This window comes from Vicugna pacos, chromosome 10 (genome assembly GCF_048564905.1).
Source record: "Vicugna pacos chromosome 10, VicPac4, whole genome shotgun sequence".
NCBI classification, from domain to species: domain Eukaryota; kingdom Metazoa; phylum Chordata; class Mammalia; order Artiodactyla; family Camelidae; genus Vicugna; species Vicugna pacos.
The window spans coordinates 65,863,030-65,882,799 of NC_132996.1; the positions used below are offsets into that span (position 1 = coordinate 65,863,030).

Consider the following 19,770-nt stretch of genomic DNA (forward strand, 5'->3'; position numbering starts at 1 on the left):
GCCCAGGACTTGGGCTCAGGGTGTGACACCATCTGTGCCACTGAGTGCCAGAGCTGGTCCCACTCTCCCCTCCCACTCTCTGAGGACTTCAGGCTTGGCCCACCAGACATGCAGCTGTGGACCTGGGGTGGGAAGAAAGCAAGAGAGTTGGTTTCCAGAAGCTACCGAAGGGACAGGCAAACCAGCTAATTTTCGGCCTGTCCTTCCCTAACGCACAGGCCCCCGGGAGCAGCCTGGGACAGTCTCTTCCTGCACCCTGGAGCCTCTTAAGGAGAGAATGTCAGGGTCCCTGGCCAGCTGACAGGCTCTGACAAGTGCCCCAGCCTGAGGGCCTACTCCCTCATTAGAGGCTTTGCATGTCTGAGCTGGAAGGGGTCACCCTGTCCAATCCTTCATTTGACAGACTGGGAAGGAGAGGGCCAGAGAAGGGCTGTGACCTCCCCAAGGTTGCAGAAGGAGGCTCTGACAAAACCAGCTAGAAGGCGGCCTGGCTGCCAGGCCACATGCTCTCCTGTAGGCGTTCGGTCTGATAAAAAGTAGACCTGACCAAGGCAATGAGCCGTCCTGCCCTGATTACAGGTGTGTGGCCAGGATAGAGGAGACAGCCAGACCAGGTACAGGACCACCCCACCTTAGTGATGCCACCTGAACCCTGGGACCTCCAGCCTCTCTCCATCCCCTCCCTCCCTGAGACGGGAGCATCAGAAGATGCTTCCCTGAGTCCCTGATGGCCGGTGCTATGGATGGTTGATTGTCCAGCCCTCTGCTAGGTCTATGCTATGGCCACACAGGCTACTCCCGAGGGCCAGCAGCAGGGCTCCCAGTGACAGGGGGCCTGGTCGGCACCTGCTGGCTGCTCTCACCCCTCCATCCTATTCCCTCCTCTTCGTACCTTGGGCTCAAGGGCTGCTTTTCTGGTTCTTTCTGGTCACCAGGCCTCTCCCATCCCCCAGACCCTCCCCACCAGGGGCTCCTCTTCCATCAGCCGAGCAGTCTGGTCACATCTCTGCAGGGGGTGTGTGACCATCACCCCAGCGGGACTCCAGGCAACAGGGAGGTTGAGGTGGCGGGGATGAGGGAGAACAGGCTGGCGCCACTTCCCTAACATCCCCCCCGCCCACCAACCACCGGAGAAACTGGGATTTCTGGGTCGGGGTGGGGCAGAGATGAAAGATGACGGGGCAGCAGAGGGGAGCCAAGCAGGGAGATGGGGCAGAAAGGCTGGCTTGCTCCGGGCGAGGGCAGGCATGCCCGGGGAGCAGGCTTGATCCAGAATGGTCCCAGGATAGCCACACTGGCCTCAGACCCAAGGGACACCACCAGGGTGGCGTGTGTGAGGGCACTGGCTGGGGAGGGGGCTGTCCTCCTGCTCCAGCATCCGCTGAAGGCGCCACTGCTGCCTTGTCCAGCAGCCGGCCGGGTGAGGCTGGCGGCCTCTCCGCGCCTCCTCCTCCTCTGCCGCCGCTGCCACTGCCGCCGCAGGCCCTCGCCTGTGCTCGTACCTCTTGTCCCCCTGAGCGTTCTGGTTCTGCTGGGTTCCTGGGTTTTGCAGGTCAGGGATATTGGCAAAGTCATCCTGTTCCGAAAGCCCTAAGACCAAGGATAGCACCACCATCCGGCCTTCCCTGCCCAGGATGGGCAGCCCACCAGCCGGGGTGAGAGGAGGAGGCCCCACGGGCCGGGGCAGGGAGGGGAAGGAGAGACAGAGACAGAGACAAAGAGAGAGAAGAAAAAAGCGTAAGAAACTGGCCCTGCAGAAGAGAAACCAAACTTCAGCACTGTCAACAGTCGTAGAGCAGAGTAGGGTGGAGGCAGGGAGGGAGGGAATGGAGGGCAGGTGTCCGCGGCCTGAGACCCAGCTTGCCTGGGGCCAAAGCAGGAGTCTCGGGAGAGAAACGGGGAAGGGGCTGGGCAGAGGCTTGCGAGATGGCATGTGACTGAGACACCCGCGGAAACAAGCGGGGAAGACTGCGGGGAGGGGAGCCCAGGCCCTGGGACATGGTCCATTTCCATGGCTGACCCAAGGCCAGAGGCTACTCGCCCAGACCATCTGGGTCCCTGAGAGAAGAGGGAGGGCTCTGCTGCCATCTTGCTTTGGGACTGCAGGCGGGACATTCTTAGAAAGTTTGGAAATCCAACGGGCACTGCACCTGGTTAAGCCCCTCATAAAGACATCCCTGGGTCAAGGTCAGCAGATGTCTTTGATGCCAGAAGGGGTCTCAGGAGCTCCCTCCCCCAGGTCCCTGGACACACAGCCCGCTGGAGGAGATGGCAAGTCTCTTCCGGCATATGGCCTGCTGGCCATCGAAGGTCTTCTCCTGTGTCCCCTGTCCTGGAGCTCAGGAAATAACCACCACAGCTTTTGGGTCCAATTCAGGGGTCTTTCCTTGGAGAAGCAGTCCAGAAGGCATCCAAAGGCAAAGGTGGAGAGAGAGAAAGTGCAGGAAGCTGGCAAGGCCTGGAGAAGTGGTGGCAGGACCGGAGGGAGCCTGTGTCTGCAGCGAGGACAGTCTGGAGGAGGCTGGAGGCACAGTCCAGGCAGACAAGGAGTCGGCATGTGGGCAGCAGCTTGGAGCCAGAGATCAAGGTGTAACATCCTTAGTGTGAGGCTGTCTCAGAGAATAGCGGGGCAACTGCGGGGCTGCCAGCACTTTCCAAGGGTGAGGAGTGGCCCTCTGCCCCTCAAAACCATCTGAGTTCATGGGCATTTTCTGGCTGCTTTACTGAGCTCTTCCAGCATTGGGCTCTCATCCGAACAAGGGGAGAGGGATTCTCGGATGGGGCAGGCATGAGGGCGTGTCTCAAGAAGGGCCAAGGGAAAGATAATAAGCCTGATGGAATGTTCTGGAGGGTGGGAGATCCTGGGTCAGGAAGTCTATCACTTCAACCACCAACCAGGAGGGCAAGGTTTAGAGAGGAACCACTGGCCATGGCACTTTCCCAGAGAGGTTGTCCAAAAGGGAACCCCTCCAGTAAGAAATGACATCCAAGGGGAGGGGCAGGGGCCCAGGGTCCTAGAAAACAGGAGATGGCTGTGGGGTCTGAGGAGGGGATGACGCTAGATGGATGCTGCCTTCTCTTTTTTTTAGGGCGGAAGTAATTAGGTTTATTTATCTATTTATTTAAAGCTAGGTAGATGCTGTCTTTAAGGAGGGAGGAAGTAATTAGGTATATTTACCTATCTATTTATTTTCTAATGGAGGTACTGGGACTTGAACCTAGCACTTCATGTATGCTAAGCATGCATTATACCACTGAGCTATACCCTCCCTTCTCCCCTGCCTTCTCTGTCTTCGCATCTTGGTCCAGGCTGACACTTGCACTGGCATCTAACTTTTGGGAAACAACTGCCCCCTTCCCTCAGGACGAATCCTCATTTTCTTTGTTCCCTGCCCACCGGTACTGCTTCATAGTTGGTAAAATTCCATTTGGCTGCTCGGGAGCTGGTTGTGCTGGGGGAAGGCAAACCCAAGGAAAACAACATGTTTTTCCCTGGTTAATGCATTTTTCAGATACTCCTTTGGCTCTTCTTAAAAACAAAACGGCTCCTCTGCATGAGTTCCCAATTTGTCATTCTTCTCGGCATCACAGGCCACAGGGGTGAGAACGAAGGGCCAGGGGTGGAGATTTGGGGAGAAGCTGGTGTTGTTGGGGGAGTTACATCTATGAAGGAGGAGGAATGCCTTGTCCCTGCCAGAGGGGATGGGATCTTGAGGGACCTGGCTAGCCCTCTCTCCCCAACTCCCTACCTGGGCCACCAACATCTGAGGCAAGAGAAGGGCGTCAGAAGCATGCCAGCTAAACCGTAAGGCAGGGGTCAGGGGTTGGCAAACCACAGCTGGTGGCCTGTTTTTGTACAGCCCACAAGCTAAGAATGGTTTGTACGTTTTTAAAGGGTTGTTTTGAAAAAATGTGATCGAGACCACATGTGCCCCTCAAAGCCTAAATTATTTATAATCTGGCCCTTCACAGAAAAAGTTTGCCGACCCCTGCTGTGAGGGACTACAAGTGGAGGGGTTGGCGGGTTGGGGTGCGCTCTGGAGGTGGCCAGCAGGTGAGGGGCCCGAAAGCAGCAGCGGGCAGAAGTGTGAACAAAGATGCTGGCACATGAGTGATGCATTAAATTCTGGCCAGCTAGAGAGGCTGTGAGCAGGGAAGAGTTGGTACCCAGGAGCATTCCTGCAGCTGGCTCCTTTCTTCCCAGAGCCTGGGCATGGCCCCTGCCCCTGTGTGATGGCTGCTAGAATGGGAGGCAGGGGGATGGCTGTGCAAAGAGCAGCCTGAAATCAGGAGGAGCAGAAGGATGCAGGGTTCCTGCTAGTTCTCAGTTCTGTTCAAGCCACAGCAGAACTAAGTTCCTCCACTCTCCTACTCCACGCCAGTGCCACGGCATCCATCCCAGACCAAGACTGCTGCCTTGTCTCATGCAGGCATCCAGCTGGATTCCCGAGGGTCCTTGGGTGGGGGAAAGCCCCAGCAGATGCGCTGCCCAGTTTTGCCAAGTAGAGTCACAGGCAGCATGTCCTGCCTGGCCAGGGCCACAGGCCACGTGCACGGGTATGGGAAGCTGGCGTGGTGGGGACTCCTCCGTTGAGGTGCCTCTCCCAGGGCAGCACTCCTGACCACGCTCTTGGGCTAGGGTCTCAGCCAGAGGGGCAGGATGCTCTGAGGGACTTGCTTGCCTTCAGAATCCCTACATCTTGCCAATGAGCTGGGACTTGACCTTGGCTTTCCCCTTCCTCCCCCCTTTCTCCTCTCCTAGGCTTAGTGTGCTGGTCTCCTGTTCCATGAAAAGTGCGCCCAGGAAAGACCTGGGTGATGGGAATAATCCCCAGAGCCTGGAAGGAAGGTCATGTTAGGTCAGAGGCAGTAGGTGATGTCAGGGACTGAAGCCCAGGCCTGCTCTGGGCTCTGAGGGTGAATGTAGCTGCCCAGAAGGACACAAGGGAGAGGGCGCCCTGGGTGGGATCCTATGGGGGAGGGCAGGTCGGGGCACACGGTGTGTGTGTGATGGGGGGCGGGGCCAAGCTGCACACAGCAGAGGGGAATGGCTAAGGCTAGACAAGATGCTGTGTTATTTCTCTGACCTGTACACAGGAAAGAAGGCCTTGATTTGGGAACATTATCTAAAGCTTTGGGGGAACATCCAAGCTTTGTCCTCAGGGAATGGGTCATGGAGCTGGAGGGCAGGTGGTTATAGAAGGTCGGAGGCAGAGGACAGCGCCCAGGGCAGAGACAGGGGAAGTGGGAGGGAGGGAGGAAGTGCAGGGTAGGAAGGTGAACAGAATCGGGTTACAGGGAAGAAGTACAGTGGAGGGGAGGAGGCAAGGCCTGGGCAATGGTGTGAAGGAGACCAGGTTTGGGAGGAAGGCAGGAGAGAGGTCACAGGAGCACAGGGAGCAGAGGGAGGCTGGGAGCAGCCTGGACTGTCCAGGAAGGGGAGAGGCAGGTCCAGGACCTCAGCAGCATCCTTTAGTATCTCCACTGTCTTTTAGCGGTATGGGCAAGGGTCCTTAGAGGAATGGCTCAGATAAAATCCTTTGGGGGCGGGGGATGTTTCAGGCACAAGCCACGAGCCACAAGAGGCTGGGGAGGGGACGGCTGAGTCTGCCTGGCACCATGCCTTGGAGATGGAGGGCCAAGAGTCGTTCAGGGCCAGCCACTCCCAAGGAGATGGGGAGGAAAGAGGCTGGGTCGGGGAGGTGGGGGCCGGGCCGCTCAAGGGGGGACTTACAGGAAGGATTTCATGTCCAAGCCACGGTTTCGAATCTGCCCCACCACGTGGTCCCAGCTGCCCGGGTTGGAGCGGCTGCGGCCACCAGCCGGCCGGTACTTGGAGCCAGCCGAGGAACCCTGCCGAGCCTGGCCCCGGCCATAGGCCCGGGGGTTGGGGCCCGGCGCTGAGGCCATGTGGGCCTGCAGCTGGCCCAGGCTCTGGCTGGTGGTGGGCTGGCTGGGCTGCCGGCCCCGCTGGTGCTGGCTCAGCGGCTGCTGCAGGCTCTGCTGCCGCATCAGGGTGCGGGGTCGCTGGCATTTCGGCTCTCCCGTGGAGCTGGGGATAGACTCAAGGGTAGTGGCCGTGGACAGGGTGGAGTCCTCGAAACTTGGGGCGGGTGGAGGAGAGGAGAGAAAGGAGAAGCAGGTGAAGGGATCACAGTGGAGGAGACAGACCACAAGGGCCAAGACTAGGAGGCCCCAGTGCAGGGCGTGCTCTGCTGGACCTCGCTGGGCCTCCATCGGGGTTGTCGCCGCCGCTGTCGCCGCCACCACCTCACCCAGGAGGCCACGGAGCCCCACGCCCACCCTGAGGCCCTCGGCTCAGCCCTGCCCAGCCCACCCCCTAGCCCTGACTCAGCTAGAGCCCGGATACCTCCTGTCTGAGCCGACCTCCCTGTGGGTCTGAGTGGCCACGGGAGCGGCAGAGGATGCGTGGTGAAGGCGGGTCCCAGGGCCCTGTGGCTGCCTGTCGAGTTGGAATGGGAGCGGGTGGAGGGAGCTGTGCCACCTCCTCCCGCCATCTCACTGGGGGACCCCAGGAAAGTCTGCCTCTGTTCTAAGTACTATTGGCCTTTGGAGACCTGAGGAAATCCAGGCCAGAGCAGAGCTGGCCTAGTAATGCATGGTGAATCAGGGAAAGCCAACAATTCTTATACTCTGTCCTCAGAGGCCGGGGCATGTCCTCAGGCTCCCAGACCTCTGGCCTGTGGCCTGCACTGCCTCAGGGTTCAGGCTCGGGCACAGATCTCTGCCTCCTTTGGGGCGGGCTCCTTGTTTCTGAGGTTTCGTGTCCTGTGTTGGTATCTTGGGAATGACTTCCAGTCAGAGGAGGCGATGCAGGAAAGCACCCAGCTTGCCCCTTGGCCACAGTTCTGACAGACAACAGGGTGACCATCTTGTCCTCTACGCTTGTGCAAAAGGGCACCTGCCTCAGGGGCCAACAGCATCTTTGAAACTTGCTGGGAACTGGGCAAGGACAGACAGGAAACAGGACATGGCTGATCAGAGGTGGCATGGGGGTTAGAGAGACCCAGGGTTCAAACCCCGTCTCTAGCACTCCCTAACTGTAGGGCTTTGGAAGAGGGAGTCTACCTCTTGGTTTCTCCATCTGTGAAATGGGGTAAAAATTCCTGAGCTGCCTCCATCATGGGGTTACCATGGGGACCTAAGGAGGTCAGGCCCAGGAAATGTGCTATTGGTCAATACTCCCTTGCCAGTGGCAGCTGCAAATGTCTCAGGAGGTGGAGGCAGAAGGAGTCAGAGACCCCTAGCCTCCCCGGGCAACCTGAGTGCTTTGTCTCCTGGCTAGAGATTTCAGCACAGGCAGGGCCAGAGCCTCAGAGGTTCCAACCTCCTCTTCCTCTATCCCTTCTTTACATCTCCCAATCCAGTGGTCTAGGGCAGGGCTTGGCAAATCTGGCCCGTAATCTGTTTTTGTAAATAAAGTTTTACTGGAACATAGCCATTGTCATTAATTCACACCCATCTATGGCAGCTCTGGGGCGACAAGGGCAGGGCCGAGTCATCATAAAAGAGCCTGTAACTGGCAAAGTCTGAATATTTCCTGTTGGCCCTTTATAGAGATAGTTTGCCACCTCCTGGTCTAGGGCTGCTGGGCAGCCAGCACCCCCGAGCTGCCCAAGGGCAGCCCCAGGGCCCCTGGAGCCACTTCCACCACTGTAACCAGACCTCAGTCTGGCTCACCCCCTGAGCCTACCCTGGGAACCAAAAGGACAACAGTTAGGCTGCCCCTGTGGGCTGAGAGGGAGAGAGAGAGAAGAGTGAGAGCAAAAGAGGGAGAGAGAGTCAGAGGATAGTAAAGAGAAAAATGAGAGAAAGAAGGAAAGAAAGAAGGAAAGAAAGAAGGAAAGAAAAAGAAAGAAAGAAAGAAAGAAAGAAAGAAAGAAAGAAAGAAAGAAAGAAAAAGAAAGAAAGAAAGAAAGAAAGGAAGAAAGAAAGAAAGAAAGAAAGAAAGAAAGAAAGAAAGAAAGAAAGAAAGAAAGAAAGAAAGAAAGGCAAGACATAACTTTAGCTGGGGTCTTGGAAGGCGCAGTCGCCTTGCCTGGTTCAGGCCTGGAACCAGGGCGACCACCGGGGCAGGCCCAGGCCTGGCCGGCCAGGTAGGCCCACAGCTCCCTGGGGGCCGGCCGAGGACTGGGGAGGATGGCACTTGGGCAGCCTCCTCCTCCTCCTTGCTGACCTCATTTTGGTTTTCTATCATATCCAAAATTAGTCCAATTTACAACCTTCTAGTCACAGGAAACTAAAATTGGTTCCTCCAGGCCTGGAGCCAGTGGATGTCTTGGAGGCCTCAGCCAGGCTGGAGTCTGTGGCTGGAGCCACCTGGAGAGGGCGGGGCACTGGGACTGGCTCTCAGAGTGGGTGTGGGGCTTCCCTCTGGGCCCACCCCACCAGGCTTGATGTCAGGGGAGAAACTGGCTTGTGCTCCCTCAAGCCAACAAGCAAATGAGGTCTCAGCACAGTGGCTCTCAGTGGTCCCAATGGCACAAACCACAGGCTTTCTGAAGAGAACCAGCCCAACTGCTAAGAAGGGGTCAGGGCTGTTGGCCTTCTAAGTTGAAAGGCTGCTCCATTAGCTGGGAACGAGGCAGTTCTAAAAGCTGAAAATGGAACCTATACCCCAATGAGTGAGAACGGTCATAGTTCAAAGGATTTAGAGCCTGGAAGGCTCAGCTGCAGCAAAATAGAAGGTTCTAAGAGCTAAGATGAGAACAAGGCAGCCCCATGGGGGGACAGGGGGACACACTATCTGCTTAAAAGAGGGGCCAATCCTGTGCCTGTTGCTCCGAGGGAGGGACCGACCATTTGGCAAGCTCAGACAGTTATTAAAAAGGAAACGGCTCTTCTGTCTGATGTCCAGACCACCCTCATCAGAAAAGAGAAGTTAGCTGGGGCTCAACAACCCAACCTCCAAGTATACACGATCCCAACAGCTGATAGTGGGACAGCTCACTGACCAAGACTGGGACAGCCAATGAGGATGGCTGAGATGAGGATGAGCCAATGGGAACATCCCAGCTGCTTGTGGTGGGCCTGTGGAACAGATGGTGTCATGTTGTGAGCAAGACTGGGACAAGCCAATGGAGTCACCTGATGGTCAAAAATGAAATGGCTCAATCTCTGGGTCTAGAGCCAATTGCTGGCTGCAAGAAGGAAGGCTCGGTGGCAGATGAGCAGCATAAAACAGGATGGGCCAGCTCCCCGAGGATGGATGGTCCAATGGCTAATAACCACAGCGTGCTGCCCTATGGAGGTGGTGGGGCAGCCAATCAAAGAGGATGGGATGATCCAAAGACTGAAATGAAGCTGCCCTGGGGGCAGAAAATGGAATGACCTGGCTAGTGGCAAAGAAAGAAACTCATGGGAGCAGCAGCCGGAGGCTGAGATGACAGTGCATGGCTGAGTTAGTTGTGCCCGATGGCAAGGATGATGGGCGTCTCATGAAGGGATGGGATGAGCCAGGGGCCGAGGAAGGCACCTCTGGGGGCAGCAGCGGGCATGCCAGGGGTCCCGCTGTCCACACTGGCGGGGGCAGGCCTGAGCGCACGGCTCCAGCGGCCGTGGGGGCCATCACTCACTTGGACAAGTTGAGCTTCCCGGCGGCCAGGTGGCTCTGCACCGTCCGCCAGCGGCCTCTCCCCGCCTTGCCACCGCTGCCCGGCTCGCTGTGGGCAGCCCCGCCGCTTCTCAAGGCGTCCTCTCCAGGTGGCGGCACCGGCGCCGGCTTCTCCCCTAGCCGGCCTTCCCGCTCCACTGCCAGCCCCGCCGCGGCGGCCACTTTGGCGCCAGCCAGGAGGGTGCCACTGGAGGCACCACGAGGCAGCCGGGCCAGAGGGGCACCGCGGGTGGCAGTGGGGGAGAGATGGCAGGCCACACATGGTGGGGGGGTAAGAGGAGGAAAAACAATGACAGATAAAAGGAAGAAAGAGAGTGAGAGAAGAGGAGAGAGACAGACGGACAAGAGACAGACAGAGAGAGAGAGAGAGACATCAGCACTGCAAATGGGCCACCAGCGGAGCCTGCAGAAAGGAGAGAGGGGACCGGGGCTGGGGCGGAGAACAACGCACCACGACAACGGAGGGGGGCCCCTCCCCACCGCCTGGGGCAGGGGCGGCGGGGGTGGGGGGAGGGCAGCCACCTCCAACTCTATCCCACAGGACAACGAAGGGTTAACGACGGAGGAAGAGCGGGCTGTCCAGGCCAGGAGGCCCCAAGGCAGGGAGAGAGAGAAAGCTGTGTTAGTCAGAGTTCATCACCACCACCACCATCACCGCCACCACCGCCACGACCGACCACCACCAGAGCAGCCAGGGCAGCAGCACACAGCAAGGAGGAAAAAGCGAGCCACACCGAGAGGGAGGGACCAAAAACGGGCAACCCCATCCTGACTGCACAGAGGGGGTTGGGGGCCATGGGGACCAGTTAGGGGGCTGGGTGTGGCTGCGGAGGGGGCTCTCCTGGTGGCTGGCCCTGGGGGAGGGGACAGGAGAGGGGCAGGCAGGCGGGGGTGGGCAGGAGGGGTTGCTCGTCTCCATGGTCAGCCTGCCCATGGGGTGCACGGGTGGGGAGGTGGGGGGAAGAGCAGAAGTGAGGGGCCGGGAGGGGTAAGGAGGGCGTGCGCGGAGACTCATTACATATGATCAAACCAGGTAAAGTCACTCACTTGAGGGACAGTCGTGGGTCGCCATAAGGGGCGTAGGGTGAAATGTTTAGAATAAACTCCTTGGGAGGGTAGGAGCTCCATTTCTGCTGCACTGTGCTCTCATTGTTATTCCAAAAGTCTCTGTCTAGATCACTGGAGGGGCAGAGAGAGAGGGGAGAAAACAGGGAGATACAAGAAGAAACAAGAACTGCAAGTCCTGTGCGTTCAGAGGGGACGGGCCCGGGGCACTGAGGGTGGGGCGGGCCGGGTCGGCTCCTGCGGGAGGAAGAGAGGTGCCCGGCACACGCACACGCGCACGCGCACACCGCACACGCTCCAGGGTGGGAGAAGCCGCGTGGAAAGGAGGCGAGCTGCAGGCGGGCAGGCTGGAGCCTCACACCCAGGAAGCTGGTGGGAGAGAGAAAGATGGTGAGAAAGGAGCGGAGAGGAAGAGGGCGCTGGGGACAGGGCCTGGGGTGGGATGGCAATGGTTGTGGGGGGAAGTGGGAGGAGGCAGGGGGCGGGTTTCTGGCTGGAAATTGCCAAAAGGTAGATCAGACCCTGCTGCCGACTGGGTGGGCCCCACCTCTCCTGGCCTCAGTCTCCCTGCTCGTCAAACCAGAATGTTGGCTGGAACTGCCGAGCCGTCAGCGCCGCCATGCTGGGGTAGAGACCCCAGTTCTGGAAGACCCGAGGTTCTCTTCGCTACCATCTAATTTATGGAGCTGCTCCTGGTACAGGCCCAGCTCCCTGCCCATCTTTCTCCTCCTCCCCCCAGCCTGAGGCCCCCCTGAGCCTCCTTTGCTCTCTCCCCACCTCAAGAAAGGCTGGGTCACCAGGGGCTCTTCCAGTGTGGAGGAGGCCTGGCCTTCTCAGCCTTGGGCCCTTGGCATGTACCAGGCCTGCTCCTGTCCCTTTCTAAAGTGGAACTGCTGGGTCTGGAAAGGCCCTGGTCTCCCCACCCTCTCCTGCTGATGTGTCTTACCGAAAATGCAAATACCCTAGAAGCAAAAAGAATGCGGGGACTTCAGCTGGGGGAAGGCAGCAGACCTGGGGGCAAAGGGAGAGGAGAGAGGAGGGCAGCTCCCAGGCCAAAGGAACATTCCAGAAAAGAGCCATCACTGAGCCCTCAGGAATGCGTCCATGGGAAGGGGCTCAAGAGGAGTGTTGGGGGTGGGCCTGCCATGTGCTGCAGCTGTGCCACTGCTCGAGGCCAAGGTGAGGACCCCGTTGAGGTCATACCCCCTAAGGATGGAGGAAACATGGTCTTGGGGGGCCTGCTTCTCAACCCCCTCCAATCCCCAGAGTTTGACTTTGATCTTGGACTCGAGAACAAAGGACAGAAAGCGGGAGAGAAGCTGAGCCATCCTCACAGGCCAGGAGGAGATGGTGGCCCTGGCCTGAAGGTGGGCATGGCTCCCCTTGGGCTTCCCTGGTGTGGACAGAGTCTCTGTCAGTCCAGAGTGAACCTTGGAAATGTCTCACAGGGGACTCTGTGCATAGGGTCCAAGGCCAAAGCCAGTTCACAAGGGCGGTGGGGGTGGGTGGTGGGAGAGGCAGGACAGGACACTGGGACCTGGGAGGGGGGAGCAGGACGGGGGCCCTTCCTGGTGAGGCTCCCTCCACAAAAGACTCTATTCCCACCGGAGACGTCCTGTGGTCCCCCTCCCTTAATGTAACAGAGAGATGAAGCAGTTGGAAGGCCTCTCTTCCCCTGCCCCTTCCAGATCTCCAAAATTGAGAGCCATCCAACCCTAGGTCCTAGAGAGAAAGATCTACCCAGGCCATCACTGCCGGGCTAGCCTCCTGCCCTGTGCCCCACAGCACCCCAGCGTCCCTCAGGTTGTGCTTGATGGTAATAGAAAAGAGGATCTTTAATTAAATAAGTTTGCAAAACACTGATTCCTTTACTGCAGGACTTCTCAGTGTCTTTAATGTGTCAATATCAGTGTCTCCAAGGGGGAGGTGGAGTGTGCAGTGATTCCCAGATCCAGTTGGTCATAGTACCCTGGATTCATGGGATAACTGCTAATCATTTAGGGGGCACAAGTGCTCTGAGGAACAGTTTGGGAAACACTATTAAAGAATGCAGCTTCCCAGAATCCTTGATAACACAATCCTTTTGGAGGAGGTCCTAAGCCCATGGGGAGCAGGTAAACCCTGCTTCCCACCACTCCACTGGCTTTGGGCCCTGGCAAGAGGCAAAGGCCTAGGAGCCTGGGGGCATGTAGACATGAATAGTGGCTTCCTTTCCCTGGGACAGAGGGTCCGACAGCTCAGCAGGGTAGCAGAGGGCAGGGACTGCAGGGCCACAGAGAGGCCAGGGACGACCCACTGTTGCCCTCACTTTGTCTTAGAGAGCCCTCAAGGCACTGCGCCAGCCTGCAGAGCCCGCTGCCCATGCCCTGCCCCTTGTTGGGAATCCCATCTTCTCTTATGGGCACTTTCTAGGTCTATCTAGGACATCATACCCTATCCAGGAAGGTTATGGTCACCTGGCAGAGACAGACCCCCAGCCCAGACAGTCGCTGCAAACTCATTAAGAGGCCTGGCCTGGAGGCGGCACAAGTGCTGGGCGGGCCCAGCCTCCCCCGACGTGGTCCCTCCTCCCTCCAGAAAGCCTGGGGCCCGGGCTCTGCAACAACCCTTGAGACCTGCCAGCTCTTGGCTTTGAAGACTGGAGAGTGTGCAACCAAATCCAGCTTCAAAGGCTCCCCGCAGCCTCCGCCTGAGCCTCCTACCCACCCCCAACCTGGGCCTGGCCCACCCCTGCACTTTCCCGCCCCCGCCAACACACACCCGCAGCTTCTGTGAAGGCCCCAAACAGGGTCAGAGCAAGAGATGAAAAAAGAGGAGGGGGCCCGAGGAGGAAGCCCTCAGGAGCAGAGGAGAGGAAGAAGGGAAGGAGGAAGAGGGGAAGAGAGCAAGATGGACAAGGGGGAGGGCAGGAGGGCGGGTGTGGGCAGGCGCAGTTGGGGCCTTGAGGTGAAGGAGGCAGAGTGGGAAGACTGGGGGAAGTCCGGCTTCCAGGCAGAGCCCTTGGCTGGCAGGTTCAGCCCCAGCAGGCTGTGATGGAGGGGCGCCCAGCTGTACCTTGGCCTGACAGCCTCCTAGTAAAGGCCTGGGCCAGGCAGAAAGGAAGGCGCCAAGCGCCATTGGCCAGAGGGCACAATCCTCTAGAGAAAACACCCCCTGCCCAGAGCCCCCAACCAGGTAGGGCAGGGGAGCTTCTCCTGGTGTCTGCCAGTGACTCTCAGCAGTGGTCTGCAGGTGGTCTGCAGTGCAAGGCAGACCTGCCTACTTAAAGAGGTTTCTCAGAGCAAAATGGGGAAACAGGACGAGACAGAGGCAGCAAGACGTGAGCAAGAAGTGAGAGGGAAGAGTCTCTCCTCAGTGCTATGCTTCCCCTGAGAGGCCCAGCACTGGCTTCTGCTGGGATCCCCAGGGTTTTTGTCTGTCCCCCTTCCAGGTTACCCTCAGAACGTTGGTGGGGTCTGAGAAAACAGTCTGAGCCCTCCACCCCACCCCCACGGGAGAGGCTCCCCAGCCCTGGGGGGCTAGGGGATGAGGACAGTGGTGCAGGGGAGTCACGCAGGGGTCAGGGACAGTATGTGATATGAGGGTCAGATGGAGGAGCCAGCAACCAGGGTTGAGGGAGGAGGCAGACAGTGCTGGGAGTGAGAGCAGCCAGAAAATGGGGCCCTGGGACATTGTGAGGGTCTGGGAGGCACAGAGAGAAAATGCAGAGCCCTGGAGCCACCCTGAGGGGCTGGGCAAGAGAGTATGGGGGTGGGGTGGGGAGAGAGCGAGTGCCAGGGTCTGAGGGGGAAACTGCATGTGAGTGTGGCCAGATCTAGGGAGGGGCGAGGGGATCCTCCCACTTGGCTGCCTGGGTGTCCCACCCCAGACTCGAAGCCTGGCACCTACTTGATGGCCTTCTTCTCACTGCGTCCACGCCCTGAGTCTGGCGTGCCCACCGTCTCCAAGGAGTTCTTGTAGCGTTTGCCCTGCAGAGGTAACACCAGGGTCACTCCTGGGAGATGGGGCTGGACCCTCCCTGCCTCCCCAGAATGGGGCTCCCCAGGGAAGGGGAGTAGTCTGGAGCCCAGCCTCAGCAACAAGGTCTGGAGCCAATGTGTGAGGGCATCACCAGTGTGAGGTGCTAGCCCCACTGATCCCTGCTCCCTGGTTGGCAACTTGGGGGCCCCATCGGGCTCTAGGACTTGCCCCACCCCGTTGATCTGCATGCCATCCCTGACCCCCAGGGATGAGGCTCCTCCCGTTCGCCTGTCTCCTGGGGCTCTGGCTCGGCTCCCAGAAACATATCTCCCTCTGCCATGGACAGACGGCTCTCAGGCGCCTGGCCACGTCATACTGGCCACGTCACCACCCCCAGATGGTGGGGGTGGTATCCTGCAGGGCAAGGTTGGCAGTGGCCAGTGACGTGAGCGGCCAGGGCTGGGGGAGGGCCTGTGCCCAGTCCTGCCGGGGATGTGTCCATCACTGTCTGGGAGCTCCCTGGGGTCCTCCTGACCTGGGCCTGTGAGGCAGAGTGGGGACTGAGCATCTCCTTTGTCAGAAGACAGCCTGGGGAAGCAAGGCTGCCCACTGACTCTGAGGCCAGAGGCAGCCTGGACCGGCCCCCTAGAGTCCCTCACAACCGCAAAAGTGGAGGGAGGGGCAGGGCAGGACGGGGTGGGCACACCAGGTCCCCTGGCTAGAGGAAGGACCAAGGCTGCAGCAGTGACTGGGCCTGCTGCCGGGAAGGTGAGCACCATTCACCTTCTCGGTTTGGGTTTCTAAATTTAGCTCATGCAGAGCTTGGCACCATTAACATTCCTGGCTGTCACCAAGCGTCCTCATGCACACCCATGGGCCACGGGCCTGGGCCAGGCCAGGGCTGATGCAGGTGGTGCGGGGCTGGGGGCTGTGCCAGGGCTGGAGCTGTCTCCCACTGGGTACTGGCCTGCCCCTGCCCAGCCGAGTGGGGACGGACACACACACACACGAGGGTACACATTTCCCCAACATCCCGTCATGTGCGCCAAGACCACAGTCACAACAGTCAATTATTCCATCCTCCCTAAAGCAAAATAAAAGCCGCACAGCCGCGTTCCCCAATGCTTCTGGCAGCTGCAGCCCCTTCCTGGGCACGGGAGCTGCCTGTTTAGGGAGAACAACAGTGTGGCTCCTAGGAAGGGGGTGGGGTAGGGCTCTCATTGCACCTCCAGGACCCCTATGTCTCAGGGGTGCCAGGGTCCTGTGTCAGCAGTGCCCCATATTCCCCATGTCACCCTGGTCAAATCCCTCGCCCTCTCTGGCCTCCCTTTCCTCCTTTCAGAAATGGTGTAGTGTCACTGGATGAGCCCCAGTCCTTCCCCCTTCGAGGTGCTCACCGCAGATGTTCTTACTTCTCTCCTTACTTGCTTCAGCTCCCACCCCTGGGAACACTGACCCCCACGGTGGCAGGGACTGTACAGCTTCTAAACCTTGTACTCGGAGGTTCTCAGAAACCATCACCCCCACCCACCCTGGGGTCTGAGCCTCAGGCTGTTGCCTCTGAGTCAGAACTTGAAGAGTTAAAAACAGCTGCTGGATCCTCTAGGTCCACAGAAGCTGCCCTCTCTCAGCTCACCTCTTGTCCCTCTCACTGTTATGCAGAAGTTCAAATCCCAATCAATTCCCAGTTCCGACTGGGAAGTTCAGGGGCCTGTAGCCCCTCTACATGTCCTTCTTGGGCAGGACCCTCAGGCAGAAGCCCCGCTTCCACTCTTCTCCAGCAGTACAGGGCAGTGAGCACCCTGCTGAGAGCTCCCCCCAAGCCCACCCCTCACCCGCTCTCCCTTTTCTTCCTAGTCTTCAGGGAACTTGCGCCGGTCAGCACCCTCTTCTAAGGCTGATCAGCTGCCCCTTCCCCAAGGCCAGGCATCTGGTTCACCCAGGGCGTTCTAGGAGCTTCTGCTTGCCCTTCTTCCTTCCACAGCTCAGAGAAGCTTCCCCTTCAGCCACAAAGATCCCTTTGCAGAGGAGTTGGGGCATACAGGGGGCAGGAACTGGGCAGGACTTGCTTTGGGGGGCAGGGGGAAGTTAATAGGGCAACATTAGAAATCCCAGGTGGCGTCCAAGGGACATTAGGTGGCTCCAAGGGAGCCCAAAACCCCCAGCCTGCTTATCAGGGAGGGGGTTGGCCAGGCTGATCCAGAAAAAGCCAGCTGGAGATTAAGGAAGTTATTAATGTTTAGAAATGGGATCTGGGCTGTCAGTTATCACATCACTGCTGCTGAGGGGACAGGCAGGCAAGGAGAGCCCAGCAACTGTGCAGGGGGGCACTTCAAAGCCCCTTCCATGGAGCATGGAGAAAGCCCAGATAGAAAGCTCTCTGGCTTCTGAGACCGGGGGGCAGAAGGAGGTGGCAGGATTGGGGTCCTGGGCACAGTAACGTTCTATCAGCAGCTCAGGGAAGCAAGTCCAGAGAGGGACATGTTGTGGTCTGGACCCCTGGGGAAGTTCCTGGCTGGGAGCTGGGAGGAGGGGCTGGGCCAGGGAAGGTTCTGCATCTCCCAGCTTCCCAAGGCACCTCCTTCACTGACAGCCCCCCACCTGCTACAAAAGCTGTCATCTCTGAATTCCTGTCCCCAGGTGAGTAGGGGTGGGGCTCTCAACAAACACACAGATACACACACAGACACGCGTACATCCACTGCAGCACTTACCAAGGGAGCCAGGACGGGGTGGGGGGGCGTAAGTGTCAGCTCACACAGGCATCTGATGAGATGACCCACATCCTATCATGCAGAGGTGAACAGACACACACACGCTGTACCCAAGCCCTTGAGTTCGACGTACTTAGCACAGAAGACCCCCCACTCAAGGTCACCAGCAGCACCTATTCATACAACCTTCCCCTGCCTTCAAATACAGACAGACAGACAGCCTAATGGGCCCTGCAACGAGATGCACAGGGCTGCAGTGCGCATTCAGCCACTCCCAGGCCTCTGAGGACACTTCCACACACAGGCATGTGGCCAAGCCCCCTCCTCCACCTCCCTTGGAATTCTGAGACAGACACAGAGACAGGAAATCCAGGAACAATGCAGGGCAGTCAGCCTGGCACCTGCATACAAGGAGTGGGCTCGAGTCACACACCCCCTCACACACACTAACACGTGGGGCGGGGCGGGCTCCTCCCCAGGGAAAGGAGCTGTCTGAGGCTGAACATCCCAGAATGGAGAGTCTCACTTCCAGTTCCCAGGTTTGCCTTTCCTGAAGGAAGCACGCAGGTTATGGGCCTCTTGGGTCTTCCCCAGGGGCACCTGCCCCTTCTCTTCCACAGGACTGAGGCATGAAACCCCCACCTACACAGTACCCATGGCCACAGCTCCCGTCCCTACCCCTGCCCCCAGGCCCCTCTGTGGCTGGTCAGGGAGAGAATGGGGCTCCCAGATGCAGCACCCTGTTCTCACTCCCACCATTCTCAATCTGGGGCATGGAAGATGCCTGCCAGGGACTCTTCCTCACTCAAGCCCTAGAAAGGAGGACCCACACCTGGGACACCTCTGAGCCCACCTTCGGGGGGGGGGCCTTGCAGTCCCTACCGCCCTTCTAAGCTGGGGCAGCAGGACGCGGGGTGAGTGGAGGTCTCGGGGAGCTGCGGGCGGATGGGGAGGGCGGCTCAGCCTGCTCCCCCTCCTGGCGCCCTCCGGTGATGAATGTCCCTCCTGACGGTCTCGTTACTTATTGATGGCCTAATCCTGCTCGTTAATTTCCCAGCCCTCGTTAAAAATGAAAAGAAGCCGTTTGTGCTTGTACAAACCCCGAGAACCAGGATGGATGTGCGAGCGCTGGGGGTGGGGCGGGGCAGGAGGAGCCTCCTCATTGGCCAGGAGACCCGACTCGGCAACGCCCAGCTATAGGGGGGTTCGGGTGGAGAGGAAGGGGCGGAAGGGGCGCGCAGCGCTGAGTGGGAGGAAGCCTCGATTCTCAGTCTGCGCGTGTGTGCCTGCGGTTCTTTCTGCGGGAAGTGGGGCATGTGTGCGTGTAATTAAGACCATGAAAATGTCTGTGAGACCCCTGTCTGTCCACCAGTGTGTCCCTAGGTTGTGGCTCTGGGTGTACACACCGACATATGCGGCCAACACCCAGCAAACCAGTGCGAGCATGCCTGTGAGCGTGTGTGCCGTGTGAATTTCTACGGAAATATGCCTGACTATGTGGGCAGGTAGGTCGTCTGCAAGCACCCTTGAGAGCGTTCATGAGCTTGTAATTGAGGCGGGGCGGGGTGTAGGGCCAGGTCCCGCCACCAGGGCCCTTAGGAGCCTCACCAGTTTGCGCTGACACCAGTGGCAGAGGCCGCAGAGGACGACAGTGACGCTAAGGCTGACGGTGATGATGGCAGAGACCAGCAGGACATCTCGGGTGGGTGCCCCTGAGGAGGACACGCACAGGTCAGACCCTTACTGGCCAGGGCCAGCCACCGTCTTTCAGCCCAGAGTCCCCCCGGAACAACCACCGTACCCATATTGGGAGCTCTAGGCCCCAAGTTGTACTTCCAGCTCTGCCTTGCTGGCTGACCTTGGAAAGTCTCTTCCTCTGTCTGCACCTCACTTTTCCTCATCTGTAAAAGGGGAGTCTCCTATAGGTTAAGGTCTCTCCCAGTCCCTCACTACATGAGGTCTGTACCATCCCCCAAACTTCACACCCTCCTAGGGAGAGGCCCAAGTATGCCCCTGGCCTAGCCAGGCCTCACCCGGCTTTCAAATCCCTCTAAAAGAACTACTGCTTCTGCGTGGCTTCCATCTCCTGCCTCCTACCCCCGCCCCCTACTCTGAGCCACAGCTCACCCGAATTTGCCCAAAGGGTTATTATTAATTCCCACAGTCCCTCTGAGGACATCTGCCCCATGGGCACTAACACACCCTCTTATGTGTTGGCCAAGACTCGAGAGCCACATATGTAGTCAAAGAGGGAATCTCTGGAATCCTCTGACCAGTCCTCATGTCCTTTAGCTCACCTTTTCTCAGGCTGGAAGCCCATCCACCCAGCTGGCCTCTGCACACCCTGTCCTCTCATGTCCTAGCCCGAGCTCACCTCCAGGCCTCCCATCCCATTGG

General features: G+C 58.7%; 1 protein-coding gene across 5 annotated transcripts in view; it reads right to left on the reverse strand.

The window, feature by feature from the left end:
* Nucleotides 1-19,770, reverse strand: part of SYT7 (synaptotagmin 7) — a 59,051-nt gene that overhangs the window by 16,080 nt on the left and 23,201 nt on the right. The window contains exons 2-7 of one of the 5 annotated variants that reach the window (XM_072970069.1): nt 18,982-19,085; nt 14,588-14,667; nt 10,682-10,813; nt 9,597-9,821; nt 5,735-6,103; nt 1,503-1,625 (exon numbers count right to left, since the gene is read on the reverse strand). In XM_072970069.1, the coding sequence (XP_072826170.1) occupies nt 1,503-1,625; nt 5,735-6,103; nt 9,597-9,821; nt 10,682-10,813; nt 14,588-14,667; nt 18,982-19,085 (1,033 nt within the window). Of the gene's footprint in view, nt 1-1,502; nt 1,626-5,734; nt 6,402-9,596; nt 9,822-10,681; nt 10,814-14,587; nt 14,668-18,981; nt 19,086-19,770 lie in introns of those variants that run through there. The other 4 variants (XM_072970070.1, XM_072970071.1, XM_072970072.1 and 1 more) reach the window with 4 other exon arrangements.